Source organism: Leuresthes tenuis, unplaced genomic scaffold (assembly GCF_036924035.1).
Source record: "Leuresthes tenuis unplaced genomic scaffold, fLeuTen1.0.hap1 SCAF_2, whole genome shotgun sequence".
Taxonomy (NCBI): domain Eukaryota; kingdom Metazoa; phylum Chordata; class Actinopteri; order Atheriniformes; family Atherinopsidae; genus Leuresthes; species Leuresthes tenuis.
The window spans coordinates 197,176-216,393 of NW_027325356.1; the positions used below are offsets into that span (position 1 = coordinate 197,176).

The 19,218-nt window shown below is 43.9% G+C and overlaps 2 protein-coding genes across 2 annotated transcripts; both read right to left on the minus strand.

Annotated features, from left to right (window-relative positions):
- Positions 1–5,811: 5,811 nt before the first annotated feature.
- LOC140302303 (chymotrypsin B-like) lies at positions 5,812–8,499 on the minus strand. Its single transcript, XM_072381137.1, has 8 exons — positions 8,359–8,499; positions 7,540–7,620; positions 7,289–7,459; positions 7,132–7,211; positions 6,746–6,827; positions 6,486–6,666; positions 6,171–6,304; positions 5,812–6,089 (listed from the first exon to the last, which is right to left on the minus strand). The coding sequence occupies exons 1-8, from the start codon at positions 8,497–8,499 to the stop codon at positions 5,928–5,930; spliced, it is 1,032 nt and encodes a 343-aa protein (XP_072237238.1). The 3' UTR covers positions 5,812–5,927.
- Positions 8,500–11,229: 2,730 nt separating this feature from the next.
- On the minus strand, positions 11,230–13,043 carry LOC140301376 (chymotrypsin B-like). The gene is made up of 7 exons (XM_072379773.1): positions 12,942–13,043; positions 12,707–12,810; positions 12,550–12,629; positions 12,164–12,245; positions 11,904–12,084; positions 11,589–11,722; positions 11,230–11,507 (listed from the first exon to the last, which is right to left on the minus strand). The coding sequence occupies exons 1-7, from the start codon at positions 12,991–12,993 to the stop codon at positions 11,346–11,348; spliced, it is 795 nt and encodes a 264-aa protein (XP_072235874.1). The 5' UTR covers positions 12,994–13,043; the 3' UTR covers positions 11,230–11,345.
- Between the last annotated feature and the right edge of the window lie 6,175 nt (positions 13,044–19,218).

A 19,218-nucleotide genomic window follows, 5' to 3' on the forward strand; every position in this document is an offset into this window, starting at 1 on the left:
CATGAACACACACATGAACACACATGAACACACATGAACACACATGAACACACACATGAACACACACATGAACACACATGAACACACATGAACACACACATGAACACACATGAACACACACATGAACAGACATGAACACACACATGAACACACATGAACACACACATGAACAGACATGAACACACATGAACACACATGAACACACACATGAACACACATGAACACACATGAACACACACATGAACACACATGAACACACACATGAACACACATGAACACACATGAACACACATGAACACACACATGAACACACATGAACACACACATGAACAGACATGAACACACATGAACACACATGAACACACACATGAACACACATGAACACACATGAACACACATGAACACACACATGAACACACACATGAACACACATGAACACACATGAACAGACATGAACACACATGAACACACATGAACACACATGAACACACATGAACACACATGAACACACATGAACACACATGAACACACATGAACACACACATGAACACACATGAACACACACATGAACACACACATGAACACACATGAACACACACATGAACACACATGAACACACATGAACACACATGAACACACATGAACACACATGAACACACACATGAACACACATGAACACACATGAACACACATGAACACACATGAACACACACATGAACACACACATGAACACACATGAACACACATGAACACACATGAACACACATGAACACACACATGAACACACACATGAACACACACATGAACACACATGAACACACATGAACACACATGAACACACATGAACACACATGAACACACACATGAACAGACATGAACACACATGAACACACATGAACACACACATGAACACACATGAACACACACATGAACACACATGAACACACACATGAACACACATGAACACACACATGAACACACACATGAACACACATGAACACACATGAACAGACATGAACACACATGAACACACATGAACACACATGAACACACATGAACACACACATGAACACACACATGAACACACATGAACACACATGAACACACATGAACACACATGAACAGACATGAACACACACATGAACACACATGAACACACATGAACACACATGAACACACATGAACACACATGAACACACACATGAACAGACATGAACACACATGAACACACATGAACACACACATGAACACACATGAACACACATGAACACACATGAACACACATGAACACACACATGAACACACACATGAACACACACATGAACACACATGAACACACATGAACACACATGAACACACATGAACACACATGAACACACACATGAACAGACATGAACACACATGAACACACATGAACACACACATGAACACACATGAACACACACATGAACACACATGAACACACACATGAACACACATGAACACACACATGAACACACATGAACACACATGAACACACACATGAACACACACATGAACACACACATGAACACACATGAACACACACATGAACACACATGAACACACACATGAACACACACATGAACACACATGAACACACATGAACAGACATGAACACACATGAACACACATGAACACACATGAACACACATGAACACACACATGAACACACACATGAACACACATGAACACACATGAACACACATGAACACACATGAACAGACATGAACACACACATGAACACACATGAACACACATGAACACACATGAACACACATGAACAGACATGAACAGACATGAACACACACATGAACACACATGAACACACATGAACACACACATGAACACACACATGAACACACATGAACACACATGAACACACACATGAACACACACATGAACACACATGAACACACACATGAACACACACATGAACACACATGAACAGACATGAACACACACATGAACACACATGAACACACATGAACACACATGAACACACATGAACACACACATGAACACACACATGAACACACATGAACACACATGAACACACATGAACACACATGAACACAAATGAACACACACATGAACACACATGAACACACATGAACAGACATGAACAGACATGAACACACACATGAACACACATGAACACACATGAACACACACATGAACACACACATGAACACACATGAACACACATGAACACACACATGAACACACACATGAACACACATGAACACACACATGAACACACACATGAACACACATGAACAGACATGAACACACACATGAACACACATGAACACACATGAACACACACATGAACACACACATGAACACACATGAACACACATGAACACACACATGAACACACACATGAACACACATGAACAGACATGAACACACACATGAACACACATGAACACACATGAACACACACATGAACACACACATGAACACACATGAACACACATGAACACACATGAACACACATGAACAGACATGAACACACACATGAACACACATGAACACACATGAACACACATGAACACACATGAACACACATGAACACACATGAACAGACATGAACACACACATGAACACACATGAACACACATGAACACACACATGAACACACACATGAACACACATGAACACACATGAACACACACATGAACACACACATGAACACACATGAACACACATGAACACACATGAACACACACATGAACACACACATGAACACACATGAACACACATGAACACACATGAACACACATGAACACACATGAACAGACATGAACACACATGAACACACATGAACACACACATGAACAGACATGAACACACATGAACACACATGAACACACACATGAACACACACATGAACACACACATGAACACACATGAACACACACATGAACACACATGAACACACATGAACACACATGAACACACATGAACAGACATGAACACACACATGAACACACATGAACACACATGAACACACATGAACACACATGAACACACACATGAACACACACATGAACACACATGAACACACATGAACACACACATGAACACACACATGAACACACATGAACACACATGAACACACATGAACACACATGAACACACATGAACACACACATGAACACACATGAACACACATGAACATACATGAACACACATGAACACACATGAACACACATGAACACACACATGAACACACATGAACAGACATGAACACACATGAACACACATGAACACACATGAACACACATGAACACACACTCATGGAGACAGACGCCTTACACTGGAGCGTTGGGCAGCCATTCACAGCTTCTGGGACGCCTGGGTGTAAGGAGGGAGACTGACACCCTCCAGTCTTTGAGTGGTGAGAGTTCCGGTTATTGGACAATGCACTCGAACCACTGAGCTGCCCACGACTGAGATAAACTAAACTAAACTAAACTAAACTAAACTGAACTAAACTAAACTAAACTAAACTAAACTAAACTAAACTGAGCTAAACTAAACTAAACTAAACTAAACTGAACTAAGCTAAACTAAACTAAACTAAACTAAACTAAACTAAACTGAGCTAAACTAAACTAAACTAAACTAAACTAAACTAAACTAAACTAAACTAAACTAAACTAAACTAAACTGAACTAAACTGAACTAAACTTGTCACAGGAGATGGAGACAAAGGACAGGAGCCAGAGCTAAACTCAAAGGGTTTATTGTAGAAAATAAAAATCACAGCAATGCTGGAAAAAAAACCTCAAAACCAAAGAACTAGAAAATGCCCAAGAGAATTAACAAAACTAAACTATGCAAAACTCAGAAGGAAAACCTGGAAACACGGAAAAACCCATGAGACTAGAGAAACTGACATGGTGTAGAAGGATCTGACAAAACTGAGAACTGAGGGAAATGACAAGAGAGAACTCGGAAACTAGAAAACCACAAGACAAAACTAAACCAGAAAGATACACAACAACAAGGATCAACAAGGTTAACCCTAACCCTAACCCTACTAACCCTAACCCTAACCCTACTAACCCTAACCCTAACCCTACTAACCCTAACCCTACTAACCCTAACCCTAACCCTACTAACCCTAACCCTAACCCTACTAACCCTAACCCTACTAACCCTAACCCACAATCACATGACACAATCTACGCACATAAAATAAAATAAAATTAACTGAATTGAGCTGCATTGAGTTTAACTGAAATTAATCCGTTAATTAAACAAAATCACCCTGACAAAGAGCATAAAAATGTTCTGAACAAATGGAGAGAAGCTGAGGCTGCCTCTTTGTCTCATTTATCTTCTCATTTAGACAAAGACGGAACTTTGTTTACATCTTAAAAAGACTTTGAACAGAACATTGTTTTAAACTTTGGTGAAACCTCGAGCAGAAACAGTAATAAGTCAGGAACTTGTGATACTTCTGTATCTCCACCTGGTGAAGTGCAACCCTGAGCTGCACCAGCATGGAAAACTAAGCTGGGAGGAACATAATGATTCACCAGGTGTTGTTCAGAGTCAGAACATTTTCTATGGACCTGTTGGAGAGATCCCACTGATACAGAACACCGAGGATCCATCTCCTTCACCTTCTTTGGTCTTTTCAGGGAGGGTGGACAGATCTTTCTTCAGTTTAGCTCTGTCATTATGAGTGTTCCTCAGTACTCTCTGGTTTGTTCACATCTTTGGAGTCACCCTTACAAATATGGAAGCCCTGAGAGGCAAGAGAAGAACACATTTCTGGCCACTTGTTTCCTAAATCTGACCATTTTTTGTCTCACCCAAGAGCCCTAACATACAAACAAAGAAAAAACAAGGTGAGGCTGATTTCTGTTTGTTTCTGTAATCCTCTGCTCTGCCACCAGGGGGAGTCTAACTGAACCACTGCCCCCAAACAACATCTGGCAGACTGAAGTGAATCAGGGGTCTGGACCCAGGAACCATTACACCATGATCCAAACAGAACCAAAAGGATGAGTGTCTTACAGATGTTCTGAACCTAAGTTACACGCTGTGTGTCAGCAGGTTGTGTAACCTTACTGTTATGTCTGACTTTTGGCTTTGACCGTGGACTGTTTGTGCTGGTGAGTGCAAAGGATCATGGGAACTTATATTTTTCATTGAAATCATTAGTTTAGTGGCGCCGTAATCGTCACTGCAGTTGGGTTTAGTCTGGACTTTAATTGCTATGAATGTGTGATGTGGTTTTCAGCATTTTGAGGCCAAGAAGAGTTTTAAGATGATTGACAATGAGCCAACATGAGCGAGGTTCCTCTGGACCAAAGTGTGGTCTGACCTGACTGAAAACACTTCCTCTGCAGAGTCACTTTTGTCAGGTGAAAGTAGAGGGCAAAACTTAGATTTTTTTATTCTTCACACACCAAAAGCACATAGTCAGATATAGATATAGACATATATACATAGGCACTTTGTGTCTCTCTATTTGTCTTTCTTAAAGTGAGGAGAAAGACTTCATTTGGTCAGACTTAGAAGGTGGACGCTTGGATAGATTTTTTCCTCGCTTTTCTCTCAGGGCTTCTGTACCCGTCAATAAGCTGCTGCAGAAACTTTAGTTTATCAGATGTTAGAGGCCAGCAGCACAGGTTCTGATTGTGGTGCTCTAAAATAAAACCTGTGAGCATCAGACTGAAGGCTCAGTTTGTTCAACAGACTCAGACGGCGTCAGACTTCAGGACCGAAGTCTTGGGCTAAAGAGGAAGAGACCAAACCCAAACACAGTCACTGCTTTCCAGCTTTTTATTATCGTTCAGCTTCCTCACACTCAGCAGGTAGCGTCCCGGGTTCTGGGACCTCAGGAGGCTGCTGGTCACCCTGTTGGTGGCGGCTCAGCTATGTGTTTAGTTGGCAGCGAGGATCTGGTCAACCCATCCGCGGAGCTCGGTGACACGAGCGTAGACAGCGGGGGTGCTGGTGGAGCAGCGGCTGCTTCCCCAGGACACGATACCCACCAGAGTCCAGACGTTGTCCTTCTGGCAGACCAGGGGACCACCGGAGTCGCCCTGAAAACGCAACAAACACACGCTGTCAGGACACACAGGTCAGTCTGAGGCAGGTGATGCGGCAGGGGGGCGGGGCCTCACCATGCAGGAGGTGGCACCAGCTCCTCCAGCGCAGATCATGACGTCGGAGATGTTGCTGCCCCAGTGTCTCTTGCACTGGTCGTTGGACAGCAGGGGCAGGGCAGCCTGCTGCAGGAGGTTGGGAGTACTGGGAGCTGTGGGAGACAGGTTCACAGGTGTTACTCACCTGCGTGACCTCATCACTTCTCCTGGATCAGCTAACCATCAGTCAGTATAGTTTGAATGTGTCTGACCAGGCCTGGATCTGAACCAGGAAACATTCTGAGGTTCACTGTGACACTGACAGGGCAGAGAGCACATGTGTGTGAGACTCACAGGCATAGTGGGTCAGACCCCAGCCGGAGGTCACGCAGGTCATGCCAGCGGCAAAGTTATCAGAGGAAGCCGCGAGGCAGACGGGGGACACGTTGGTGCCCAGCTTGGCGGGGGAGGACAGCTTGATGAGGGTGATGTCGTTGTTGATGGTATTAGGGTTCCAGTAGGGGTGGGTGAACACCTGAGGGTGAGCAGGGGGTGGGGTTAGTGACAGCAGGTGGGCTTGTTCTGAAAGCTGGTAGCCTGCAGGGGTCTCTCACCTTGGCGGGCTTCAGCACCTGGACGTTCTCGTTGGAGCCGTAGCCCTTGTTGTGCTCTCCAGCGATCACTTTGTGGTAGGTCCTGACAGGAAACACGTTAAAAGATCACAGCGTGAAGACGGTTGTGTTCACTGGAACTCGACTGAAGCTGCAAACTGGATCCTGTTCAGTGTAACTGAGCAGAACCCTCTTTAAAGTCAGTGATTGAACAGGATTAACTATTGGTTCACGTTGACTCCGCCAAACTGGATTAATCCACTGCTGAAAATAGTAGCTTTTCTACAGTTAAAGGTTTCAGTAGGACGTCTGAACACACTGCTTTGGGTCAGAACCCCGGGCCTGCCTGTGACGCTGTGCTCTGATTCGTTGGTTTGGGCCAGACTCACCTGACGTTGCAGTGGGCGGCGGTCACCACCCAGTTCTCGTTGATCAGAGATCCTCCACAGAAGTGGAAACCGTTGGATTGCTGCGAGAAAAAAGAGGTCAGCGTGTGAGGAAGAGGAGGAGGAAGCCGTTCTGGTTTGCTGAGGTCAGCTGACTCACCTGCAGAGACACCTGCCAGGGCCAGGAGTGAGGCACTGCCTCCTCACCATTCACAATGCGGGCGTAGCCAGTCACTTGGGGGGTGATGGCGGGGACGCCGCAGCCTGAGGGGATGTCAGCAAGAAAAGAGCCGAAAACAAACAGGAAAACATGTAAACAAGTTATAAAAATCTGTCAAAATTCTGTAACAGTGGAACTGAATTCAGGTTAAAGGTCTTTGTGAGAGTCGACTCACCGTAGGCCGCACTGACAAAGGCGAGGCAGGACACGATCCAGAGGAAGGCCATGGTGATAACGATGATGCTGAGGAAGAGCCGAGCAGTGGTTTTATACTGTGGTTGGAGGGCTTCGACCAATCAGAGCTGCCCCAGGTTCAGCTGTCAGCTGCTTATCAGAGCTGAGGCGGCGGTGGTGTTCTCACGGGTCACACGCCCTGAGAGCTGGCTCTCTGATTGGCCAACATAAAGAACATTATTCAAACTCACATTGATTGGTTATGGATTAGACTGAGGTGTTCTTTTATTTTAGACGTCCCAGATTAAAACAGGAGACTCAACACAGCGGCTGAGCTCTTTACTCAGCGGGTCTTCATTCAAAAATGACCTGACTGCAGTGAAATGCTGTTTACCTCACAGAAAAGCTGTCTATGGGAACTTCTCTTCAGCCGAAACCTGTTCCCTTCTCAAAGAACATCCACATGTTTCCCTGATCTTTACTCTTTGGCCCTTAGGCCGTTGTTGTGGATAACATCCATTAATTTTCTTCACCTGTGAGAGGCGGTACCTGTCCATCACATGGCCACACAGAGGCAAACCAGACACACAACCATCCGCGCTCAGTCCGAGGGTTGCTTTAGAGTCACCAATTAATCTAATATGCACGTTTTGGGTGGTGGGAGGAAGCCGGAGTACCCAGGTATACACGGTGAGAACATGCAGCCTCTTTGTGAAGAACAATGTTGAGGGAAAAGGGTGTGATGATTCCTGAACACTTTTAGTTTTTGTACTTTGTCTCGTCACTTCCGGTTTTATTTTGAATGTTAACTTCTCCTCTGGTTTCAGCTAACTTGCCCTTCCTCCCGTGTCCTGCGTCTGGATCCTCATGTGTATACAGTCTTTGTCTTCCCTTCTCGTTGCCAGTGTGTACCTTACAGTCGTCATCCAAGCCTCCGAAAACCTCTTGCTGCTCCTAGTATCCGGATTCCTGACCATTGCGGTATCTTGTGTTTTGGCCCCTTGTTGGATTCCTGAAGTCGAGCGTTTCTCCTTCAGAGTTTTCTTTTGGTTAATGTTTGTGTAGATTCTCAGCTTAGCTTTGACTAATTTTCAGTCGATTTTGGTTTCCTCCTTTTGAGAGATTTCTGTTGTAATGTTTCACAGCTCCTCCGTTATAGGAGTGGATGTTTGATTTCTGTTCTTTGTTCAATTCTGTAGTTTCTCCAGTAGAAGGAGAGTTTTCTTTGTTCACCTCTTTGGAAGAGTGTTGTTGACTTTTCGTTTTCCTCCTCGAGTGGAGAGACTGTTTCTTTTGATTAAGTTTTATACCGGCCTCTGTCACTGATGTAGTTATAGTGATCAGATCTTTAGTCATTTTCATAGCGTTTATTTCTCTGTTCGGAGACCTGTTAAGAAAGTTTATATTAATAAACTATCTTATTCTGAAAATGATCCTGAGCCTGTGTCCTGCCGGTTTCTGACAAAGGGAACATAACGTTGCTGCTAAACTTTGGAACTTGTGATACTTCTGTATCTCCACCTGGTGAAGTGCAACCCTGAGCTGCACCAGCATGGAAAACTAAGCTGGGAGGATCATAATGATTCACCAGGTGTTGTTCAGAGTCAGACTCAGAACCAGAAAAACCTTTATTCATCCCCGAGGGACAATTAGGAGGGCAAAGAGTGACACATTCACTTAAAGAGCAAGAGAAAAAAATCAAATAAAAGATAAAAATAACATATATATATTTATCAAAATGACAAAGATACACAAGGTGGGTGGGGCAAAGCAGCTGTTTGTGTGCATTGGCAGGTCTGCAGCCAGTTACGGTATTAGTGGTTGCTACGAAGATAATAAGGCATAGTCAAGATGTTTGGTACTGAACATGATAAATATTAAAAGTAAAATAGCAGATACAGCAATAGATAATGATTATGGATTAAATAAAGCAAGCAATATGTTACAGAATAACGAGCAGCAATGAGCAACAGCATGAGCAGCTGTATGGAAATATTTCACATGTGGACATAGTGATTTTGCACATAATTGTAATGTCGCACATCTTAAATGACTGCGACCCCTTTGAGTTCAGGAGGAGAATGGAAATGGGAGCAAAGGTCCCTCTCCTTCTCTGGGTCTTACAAAATGGACGGCGCTCAAACGCTGGGCACCGAGCGTGCGTGGAGCCAGGTGCCTGCTGCTCGTACACAGCGCTCACGTGGCGAGCAGGAAGTCCAGTAATCTTAGAACACACCTTCACAATGTCGTGCAGGCGGTTCCTGTCCTGTTGGGTGATGGAGTGGTACCAGCAGCACAAGGAGAAAGCTAAAACACTTTCAATGAATGTGTAGTAAAAGGTCAGCAAGAGGTTCTGACTGACAGAAAAGGAGTTCAGTTTCCTAAGTAGGTACATCCTCTGGATTAACTCAGACTTGGAGGAGAACCTCAGTTGGCAGTCGAGGATGGTGCTCAGATATTTGTATTCAAAATTTGTTCAGAGTCAGAACATTTTCTATGGACCTGTTGGAGAGATCCCACTGATACAGAACACAGAGGATCCATCTCCTTCACCTTCTTTGGTCTTTTCAGGGAGGGTGGACAGATGTTTCTTCAGTTTAGCTCTGTCATTATGAGTGTTCCTCAGTACTCTCTGGTTTGTTCACATCTTTGGAGTCACCCTTACAAATATGGAAGCCCTGAGAGGCAAGAGAAGAACACATTTCTGGCCACTTGTTTCCTAAATCTGACCATTTTTTGTCTCACCCAAGAGCCCTAACATACAAACAAAGAAAAAAACAAGGTGAGGCTGATTTCTGTTTGTTTCTGTAATCCTCTGCTCTGCCACCAGGGGGAGTCTAACTGAACCACTGCCCCCAAACAACATCTGGCAGACTGAAGTGAATCAGGGGTCTGGACCCAGGAACCATTACACCATGATCCAAACAGAACCAAAAGGATGAGTGTCTTACAGATGTTCTGAACCTAAGTTACACGCTGTGTGTCAGCAGGTTGTGTAACCTTACTGTTATGTCTGACTTTTGGCTTTGACCGTGGACTGTTTGTGCTGGTGAGTGCAAAGGATCATGGGAACTTATATTTTTCATTGAAATCATTAGTTTAGTGGCGCCGTAATCGTCACTGCAGGTGGGTTTAGTCTGGACTTTAATTGCTATGAATGTGTGATGTGGTTTTCAGCATTTTGAGGCCAAGAAGAGTTTTAAGATGATTGACAATGAGCCAACATGAGCGAGGTTCCTCTGGACCAAAGTGTGGTCTGACCTGACTGAAAACACTTCCTCTGCAGAGTCACTTTTGTCAGGTGAAAGTAGAGGGCAAAACTTAGATTTTTTTATTCTTCACACACCAAAAGCACATAGTCAGATATAGATATAGACATATATACATAGGCACTTTTTGTCTCTCTATTTGTCTTTCTTAAAGTGAGGAGAAAGACTTCATTTGGTCAGACTTAGAAGGTGGACGCTTGGATAGATTTTTTCCTCGCTTTTCTCTCAGGGCTTCTGTACCCGTCAATAAGCTGCTGCAGAAACTTTAGTTTATCAGATGTTAGAGGCCAGCAGCACAGGTTCTGATTGTGGTGCTCTAAAATAAAACCTGTGAGCTTCAGACTGAAGGCTCAGTTTGTTCAACAGACTCAGACGGCGTCAGACTTCAGGACCGAAGTCTTGGGCTAAAGAGGAAGAGACCAAACCCAAACACAGTCACTGCTTTCCAGCTTTTTATTATCGTTCAGCTTCCTCACACTCAGCAGGTAGCGTCCCGGGTTCTGGGACCTCAGGAGGCTGCTGGTCACCCTGTTGGTGGCGGCTCAGCTATGTGTTTAGTTGGCAGCGAGGATCTGGTCAACCCATCCGCGGAGCTCGGTGACACGAGCGTAGACAGCGGGGGTGCTGGTGGAGCAGCGGCTGCTTCCCCAGGACACGATACCCACCAGAGTCCAGACGTTGTCCTTCTGGCAGACCAGGGGACCACCGGAGTCGCCCTGAAAACGCAACAAACACACGCTGTCAGGACACACAGGTCAGTCTGAGGCAGGTGATGCGGCAGGGGGGCGGGGCCTCACCATGCAGGAGGTGGCACCAGCTCCTCCAGCGCAGATCATGACGTCGGAGATGTTGCTGCCCCAGTGTCTCTTGCACTGGTCGTTGGACAGCAGGGGCAGGGCAGCCTGCTGCAGGAGGTTGGGAGTACTGGGAGCTGTGGGAGACAGGTTCACAGGTGTTACTCACCTGCGTGACCTCATCACTTCTCCTGGATCAGCTAACCATCAGTCAGTATAGTTTGAATGTGTCTGACCAGGCCTGGATCTGAACCAGGAAACATTCTGAGGTTCACTGTGACACTGACAGGGCAGAGAGCACATGTGTGTGAGACTCACAGGCATAGTGGGTCAGACCCCAGCCGGAGGTCACGCAGGTCATGCCAGCGGCAAAGTTATCAGAGGAAGCCGCGAGGCAGACGGGGGACACGTTGGTGCCCAGCTTGGCGGGGGAGGACAGCTTGATGAGGGTGATGTCGTTGTTGATGGTATTAGGGTTCCAGTAGGGGTGGGTGAACACCTGAGGGTGAGCAGGGGGTGGGGTTAGTGACAGCAGGTGGGCTTGTTCTGAAAGCTGGTAGCCTGCAGGGGTCTCTCACCTTGGCGGGCTTCAGCACCTGGACGTTCTCGTTGGAGCCGTAGCCCTTGTTGTGCTCTCCAGCAATCACTTTGTGGTAGGTCCTGACAGGAAACACGTTAAAAGATCACAGCGTGAAGACGGTTGTGTTCACTGGAACTCGACTGAAGCTGCAAACTGGATCCTGTTCAGTGTAACTGAGCAGAACCCTCTTTAAAGTCAGTGATTGAACAGGATTAACTATTGGTTCACGTTGACTCCGCCAAACTGGATTAATCCACTGCTGAAAATAGTAGCTTTTCTACAGTTAAAGGTTTCAGTAGGACGTCTGAACACACTGCTTTGGGTCAGAACCCCGGGCCTGCCTGTGACGCTGTGCTCTGATTCGTTGGTTTGGGCCAGACTCACCTGACGTTGCAGTGGGCGGCGGTCACCACCCAGTTCTCGTTGATCAGAGATCCTCCACAGAAGTGGAAACCGTTGGATTGCTGCGAGAAAAAAGAGGTCAGCGTGTGAGGAAGAGGAGGAGGAAGCCGTTCTGGTTTGCTGAGGTCAGCTGACTCACCTGCAGAGACACCTGCCAGGGCCAGGAGTGAGGCACTGCCTCCTCACCATTCACAATGCGGGCGTAGCCAGTCACTTGGGGGGTGATGGCGGGGACGCCGCAGCCTGAGGGGATGTCAGCAAGAAAAGAGCCGAAAACAAACAGGAAAACATGAAAACAAGTTATAAAAATCTGTCAAAATTCTGTAACAGTGGAACTGAATTCAGGTTAAAGGTCTTTGTGAGAGTCGACTCACCGTAGGCGGCACTGACAAAGGCGAGGCAGGACACGATCCAGAGGAAGGCCATGGTGATAACGATGATGCTGAGGAAGAGCCGAGCAGTGGTTTTATACTGTGGTTGGAGGGCTTCGACCAATCAGAGCTGCCCCAGGTTCAGCTGTCAGCTGCTTATCAGAGCTGAGGCGGCGGTGGTGTTCTCACGGGTCACACGCCCTGAGAGCTGGCTCTCTGATTGGCCAACATAAAGAACATTATTCAAACTCACATTTATTGGTTATGGATTAGAATGAGGTGTTCTTTTATTTTAGACGTCCCAGATTAAAACAGGACATCAGAATGTGTTTGGATTTGATCGTCTGTGCATTACATAACAGCTCATTCACATCTCAGGAGAGTTTGGGATATTTTTAAAAAACACTCATTTCTGTCTGTGGAAACAACAGCACATGTTTAATGTCTTTATCTTAAGGAAAAATAATTCCTGTTTGTATAAAATCCTTTCATTGGGTTACAGTCAGAGCAGCAGAAACAACAAAAATCTGAATATAAATTATTATAAAACTGTCAATGAAAACATCAGTTTGCGAAAGAAAGGGAGATAATTCATACTGAGGTGGTCATTAATAATTCAGGTGTACTACCTGCATTCAAATGAATGAAATAAGCCCAATAATCCTGAAATAGAGGATTTTTTTCCAGCTGGTGGACTGACGGGCTGTTCAGAAGCTGTTAATGTGTGACTCACAGATAACAACGGGAACAGTCAGCTAAACTCAGAGCAGCTGCTGTCAGACTATTCAATCATTCAAAACATGCTCAATGATGTTTTAGTTAAAACTCTGTTTTCAGATAAAGGGTTTGAGGAGTTTTTACCCAGCAGTTACCATGGAGTTTGGTGTAGAGACCAAGGGGGTGCACACTGGAAAGCGTGTAGTGGTATGGTCATGAGGTAGGAGCTGTATCAGAAATGTTTCTGGGCGACTTAGGTGTTAGGGCATGGTCCTGTGATCTTAGGGTTAGGGTAAATGGAAGCGGAGGGCATAAGAGACGGCGAGCAGGTGGTCAGATATAGGGCGAAAAATTCATTTTTGGGAGAATTGTTAAAATTGTGAAAATTAATTTTCCTGTGGTGGAGCCAGGGGGAGGGACTTAAGGTTAGGGCTATGATCCTGTGACCTTAGGGTTAGGGTAAAAGGAAGGGAAAGGTATACAGATGAGGAGTAGGTGGTTCAATTTGGGGTAAAAAATATATTAATTTGGGAAAAGTTATAAAAACTTAACAAAATTGATTTCTCAAATTTTTGCATGGAGGGGGACTTAAGGTTAGGGCTATGGTCCTGTGACCTTGAGCTTAGTTTAGCTTAGCTTAGCTTCCTGTTTGGGATGAAGTATTGCATTCATAGACACTTTATAGGCATTATTAAAAAGTACCATTAATCATTAACCCAGCTAATCCAATTGTCAAATTAGAGTCTTGTTATCCAAGAACCGCTGTGAGGTCACATAAAGCCATGTATGGCTTTTCACTAATCTCACGAGTAATAACTCGATTGATAAACTAGTGTAAAACGTCCTAGTGATCTTGTAAAGGTCAACTATCCATACTACAATTACACTAGGCGGTAATCCAGGAGTGTATTCTAGGAATTAGGTGAGATATCCAGGTTGTTCAGAGAGCTGGGTATTGGAAAAGTGTCCCAAAATGAACCTGCCTAAATAATCTGTGGAGGTTCATTCTGTCTAGGAAGATTATAACCCCCTGCGGAGCAAATGAGGGAATAGTACAGTGCTGATGATAGGGCATAATCCCCATTTGTAGAAAATAGAGAATAATATGGCGACACAACATCATGAACGGCCACCAAACTATGTGGCTGTGTGACCCCCGGACCGTCATGTCCCCATAGGTCAAAAAGTCCCCTGTAATGGTTGCTGTATTGTAACGAGTAAATGCATTTTCCTGGTATCTAGGTGCTGACTCCGTGTGATTTGTGCAGGGCTCTTAATGGTTAATACAGTTTGTAAAAGATAAATCGGGCGATTTAATGACCATGAAAGTAACTGCTCCGATTCCTGATAGAATAGAAAAATGCTCTCTTCATTCCCCAGTGGGGGAAATTGGAGAACAATATATCCTAATGTCTCATAATAATATTATTAACTAATATCTGCCAGTGTAATGACTCAGTTATCCCACTGGTGTAAAAAATATTGATCCCCTTATAATAGTGAAACATTTTAACTGAAATGACCCTGAAATGTAGTTTTGGATCGCCTTCAACATACTATCAGAGTTAAGTAGATTGTTCTGAGAGCTTCGTGCTGGAACCGTGGTCAAATAAGACATCCTGCAATTCTGATAAAAGCTAACCCCTGTGAAGTTTGGAGATATCCTGCAAAATGGTGCAAAAAGGGAAAATAGTGGTTCAATTAGGTCAATATGTTGTAAATGTGGGTTTATTATTAGCTGTTCCTTGTGATTAATAATGCTGTTAGTCTGGAGATGCCAGATGTATTTCCACACTATCAGGTAGCTAAGCTAGTTTCTTTACACAATTTCAGGACTAATTCATCAGTGGTGTACCACAAGATCAGCGAACGTTTCAGCTGTTTATCACCATACGTTCTCATTGTGGGTAAAAACTTAACGAAAAATGGGAAACAAGAAATAAAACTTGTGGTTATTCAGTCAGCAGGCGAGTTTTGGTGAAGCCCAGTTCTTCTAGAAGTTCTGGAAGTCCGTCAGACACAGCAGGAGGCGACTTTTGTCACGAACATGGCCTTTTGACAAAGATCCCGTGGATGAAGGGTTAAATATTCGGTGGGAGATGGTCATCAGACCGCTCATAATGTTTCAGCATTTCCAGACAATTATCTTTTTGAGCAGCACCATCAGAATCTGTTGGGACAAAAACAAAAAAGGCAAATAAGTGTTTGTATGAATAGGCTTAAAAAAGATACTTATAGGCCTATTGCAAGGCACTTGTGTCTTGGGGGGTGGACTCGGAGAATGAGCTCCCTCCAGGGACCCCCGGCCCGGCTGCTCTGCCTAAGCCAGAGGTGGCGGTGCTGGACCACCACCTGTTTTACAGGCATCTGCCTTCTTTCTGTTGTCTTTTCTCTATGCAAAAAAACACATAAAAGACAAATAATTATTCTGTTGAGTAGAAGTCTGTGTTATTTTAAATAGGCTTAATTATTTAACAGAACGTGAAATAGATGAGAAGACATATGTGAATCAAAACAGCATTGTGTTGTGGATAAAACAGCTGCACAGTCAAATAGCCACTTAATATTTACTTTACAGTGTAAAACAAGATCAAAATTAGGTGCCTCCATGCTGAGGTCTTACCTGTTTGAACAATGGGCCTCAAGCAAGAACCGTTCGTACGAGTTATTTAAGAAAATGTGCGCAGTCACCTTTGTTTTTGTATCTTAAGTTTTCTTTCAGGTAGGAACATATTTTACGAGTGATCCAGTCCTGCCGTCAGAGTCACGTTAAATTGTCAGCTGTTATTCTAACCAAGTGTGCTTGACTATTGGATTGTATATTTAATTACTTTGAAGCAGTCATAGATAAATATATACATTATACCCCACAATTGTGCTGACATTATTCTGTTTGATTTAAATTATGCACTAATTGAAGGTTGTGGTGGTTAGAAGGCATGCTGTTGTTGTGGCGCTTCACTCAAGGTGAAACTACTCAGAGTTGACTAAACTAACTCAAATCAGCGTTTCTGTTTCTTTTTCAGAGTAGATCAACTCAGAATTCAGACTCAGAGTTTGATGAACATGCTTTGTGAAATGGACCCAGAACTTTATGTCTTTAAGACAGGCTTGTAGTCCAACCAACTGACTGGTTTCATCTGGTTTTATATACAAGTACAGCTGAGTATCATCAGCATAGCAATGAAAATTTATGCCACGCTGTTGAATAATGTTACCTAATGGAAGCATTTATAAAGGGAAAAGAATCGGTCCAAGCACAGAACCCTGAGGAACTCCTTGACTTACTCTGACAGAAACAAGTCCGCTATCAGAGGCTAAGAGGAGATCATTGGTAACTTTCACCAGTGCTGTTTCTGTGCTATGATGCACTCTGAATCCTGACTGAAACTCTTCAAACAGATTATTTCTATGTAAATGATCACAAAGAAGAACTTTAGACAAAAAAGGGAGATTGGATATAGGTCGATAATTAGCCAACACTTCTGAATCAAGAGTAGGTTTTTTAAGTAAAGGTTTAATTACAGCAACCTTAAAAGTCTGAGGAACATATCCTGTCAACAAAGACCGATTGATCAAATCCAATATGGAAGTATTGATTAAGGGGAAAACCTCCTTGAACAGTCTGGTTGGGATTGGGTCTGAAATACAAGTTGATGGTTTAGAAGAGACTATTGCTGTTGTTAGCTCAGAGAGATCAACTGGGCAGAAGCTGTCTAAATACAAATCAGGTTCTAAAGATGCTACTAAAGCTGCTCTACTTGATGATACATCAGTGATAATAGTGGGAAGGATTCCATTAATCTTCTCTCTGATAGAAACAATTTAATTGATAAAGAATCTCATGAAATCATCACTGCTGAGAGTTAAAGGAATACATGGCTCAACAGAGCTCGGACTCTTTGTCAGCCTGGCAACAGTGCTGAAAAGAAATCTGGGATTATTCTTATTCTCTTCTATCAATGATGAATAATAAGCAGTTATAGCTTTACGAAGTGCTTTCTTATACGTTATTAAACTATCTTTCCAGACTAATTGAGACTCTTCTAAATTAGAGGAACACCACTGTCTCTCCAGCTTTCTTCAGTCTGCTTTAAAGCAGCTGTGAATTATACCAAGGAGCCAACCTCTTCTGACTGATTGCCTTCCTTTTCAGAGGGCCAACATTGTCCAGTGTTGCACGCATCCTCCATTTTGTTCCAGCTCTGCATCCTTGACGTCTCCCCTTCAACTCATCTGGATTTGGGGTCTTATTCCAGGCATTACTTGGACTTTGAAAAGCTCAGTTAGCTGCTCCAACAGGTTAAAGGCATCCAAACCAAGTCGTACATTTTTTTAAAAATCATTATTATGACAGAAAAAAACTAATCAGAAAATCTCATAATGATACAAAGACAGACTCAACATGTCCAGAGCTGCTGCTGTGGGCCGCCACCACTAAGGCGCTGATCAAAAGCGCAACACTTAATTTCACTAATGTTGGACATTTATTCAAAGGATCTCATGAAAAAGTCATTTAGATTGTTTTCTTTTCGGGGAAATACACACAGACCCTTACTGCGTAGCACTGAAGAAGTGGTGATAAAGCAGGTCACCACCTGCTGATGAAGGGTGAAGTTTATCCTCCTCTTCTGATTCAGTTCATCCTGCAGGTCACCAGGTACTCTCCTCCATCTCCACGGTAACCAGTCTGTCAACAGGTGCTGATGCTGAAAGGAATCAGACAGAAGCACTCATCCAACCTTGTGAGATCTCAGTCAATCACACTTTGTTCTTATATTCTGTTGGTTTGACTGTGGCTCTGAAAACAGAAAAAACTGGCTGTGTTGAGAGGAGCTCCCCAGGTGTCTTCACCCATCTGGGGGGGGCTCCTGCTGCCTGCCCCCACCCCTCAGATATGTTGACAGACACACATTATTTCTGTGATACCATAAATCATCGGATAGGAAATTAGCTCTGCCATCTGTCAACATGTCACCTGATCAGCTTCTGCTGATGTGATCATGTCAGATTTTATCATGAGTGCTTCCTGTAAGAGCTGTGTCAGCAGAAACGACCGCACCCATCACACCACCACAGCAGCTCATTTATTCCTCTCAGGGCTTCAAAAACTAACCCAGCTGGAACGGCTGGTCATGGCAGACAGATGGGGGGACTGTTTGCTGTTTTCATCCCGGTCCTGCTTTTCTCTGGGTTTACTGGGTTTCTGACAGGCTCCTGTCTTTTTTTACCTGATCTATTTTAAACTGTCTCCCCGGTGAATTCAGTCGGCTTCTTGCAGTCATTTCTCAGCAGATGTTGAGTCTGTAGTCCAGAAGATGACCTCCTATTGTCTATTCCTATAATCATCTTCTTGACTTCACCGGAAAACGTCATGCATTTAAAGTAAGAAGGTGGCAGTTCTGAACTTAGATGAGTCTGACTACTCTGAGCTGTGCAGGAGGGGAACTATGTTTTAAATTGTTTGTACATTCTGTCATTTCATTCATGATTTACAGACAGAACAAACAGGTGGAAAAAAGAATCACACCTGGTGAACTTCTGTTAGGATTTATCGTCATGG

Coding starts and splice junctions, on each gene's coding strand:
- LOC140302303 (XM_072381137.1), bottom strand. CDS start 8,499: ATGGTCAGGAATCCGGATACTAGGAGCAGCAAGAGGTTTTCGGAGGCT. Junction 7,460..7,539: donor TCGTGTCCTGCCTCGCCTTT/GTCAGTGCGGCC, acceptor GAATTTTGACAG/ATTTTTATAACTTGTTTACA. Junction 6,667..6,745: donor AGGTGCTGAAGCCCGCCAAG/GTGAGAGACCCC, acceptor GCTCACCCTCAG/GTGTTCACCCACCCCTACTG.
- LOC140301376 (XM_072379773.1), bottom strand. CDS start 12,993: ATGGCCTTCCTCTGGATCGTGTCCTGCCTCGCCTTTGTCAGTGCCGCC. Junction 12,630..12,706: donor CCTGGCAGGTGTCTCTGCAG/GTGAGTCAGCTG, acceptor TTTTTCTCGCAG/CAATCCAACGGTTTCCACTT. Junction 12,085..12,163: donor AGGTGCTGAAGCCCGCCAAG/GTGAGAGACCCC, acceptor GCTCACCCTCAG/GTGTTCACCCACCCCTACTG.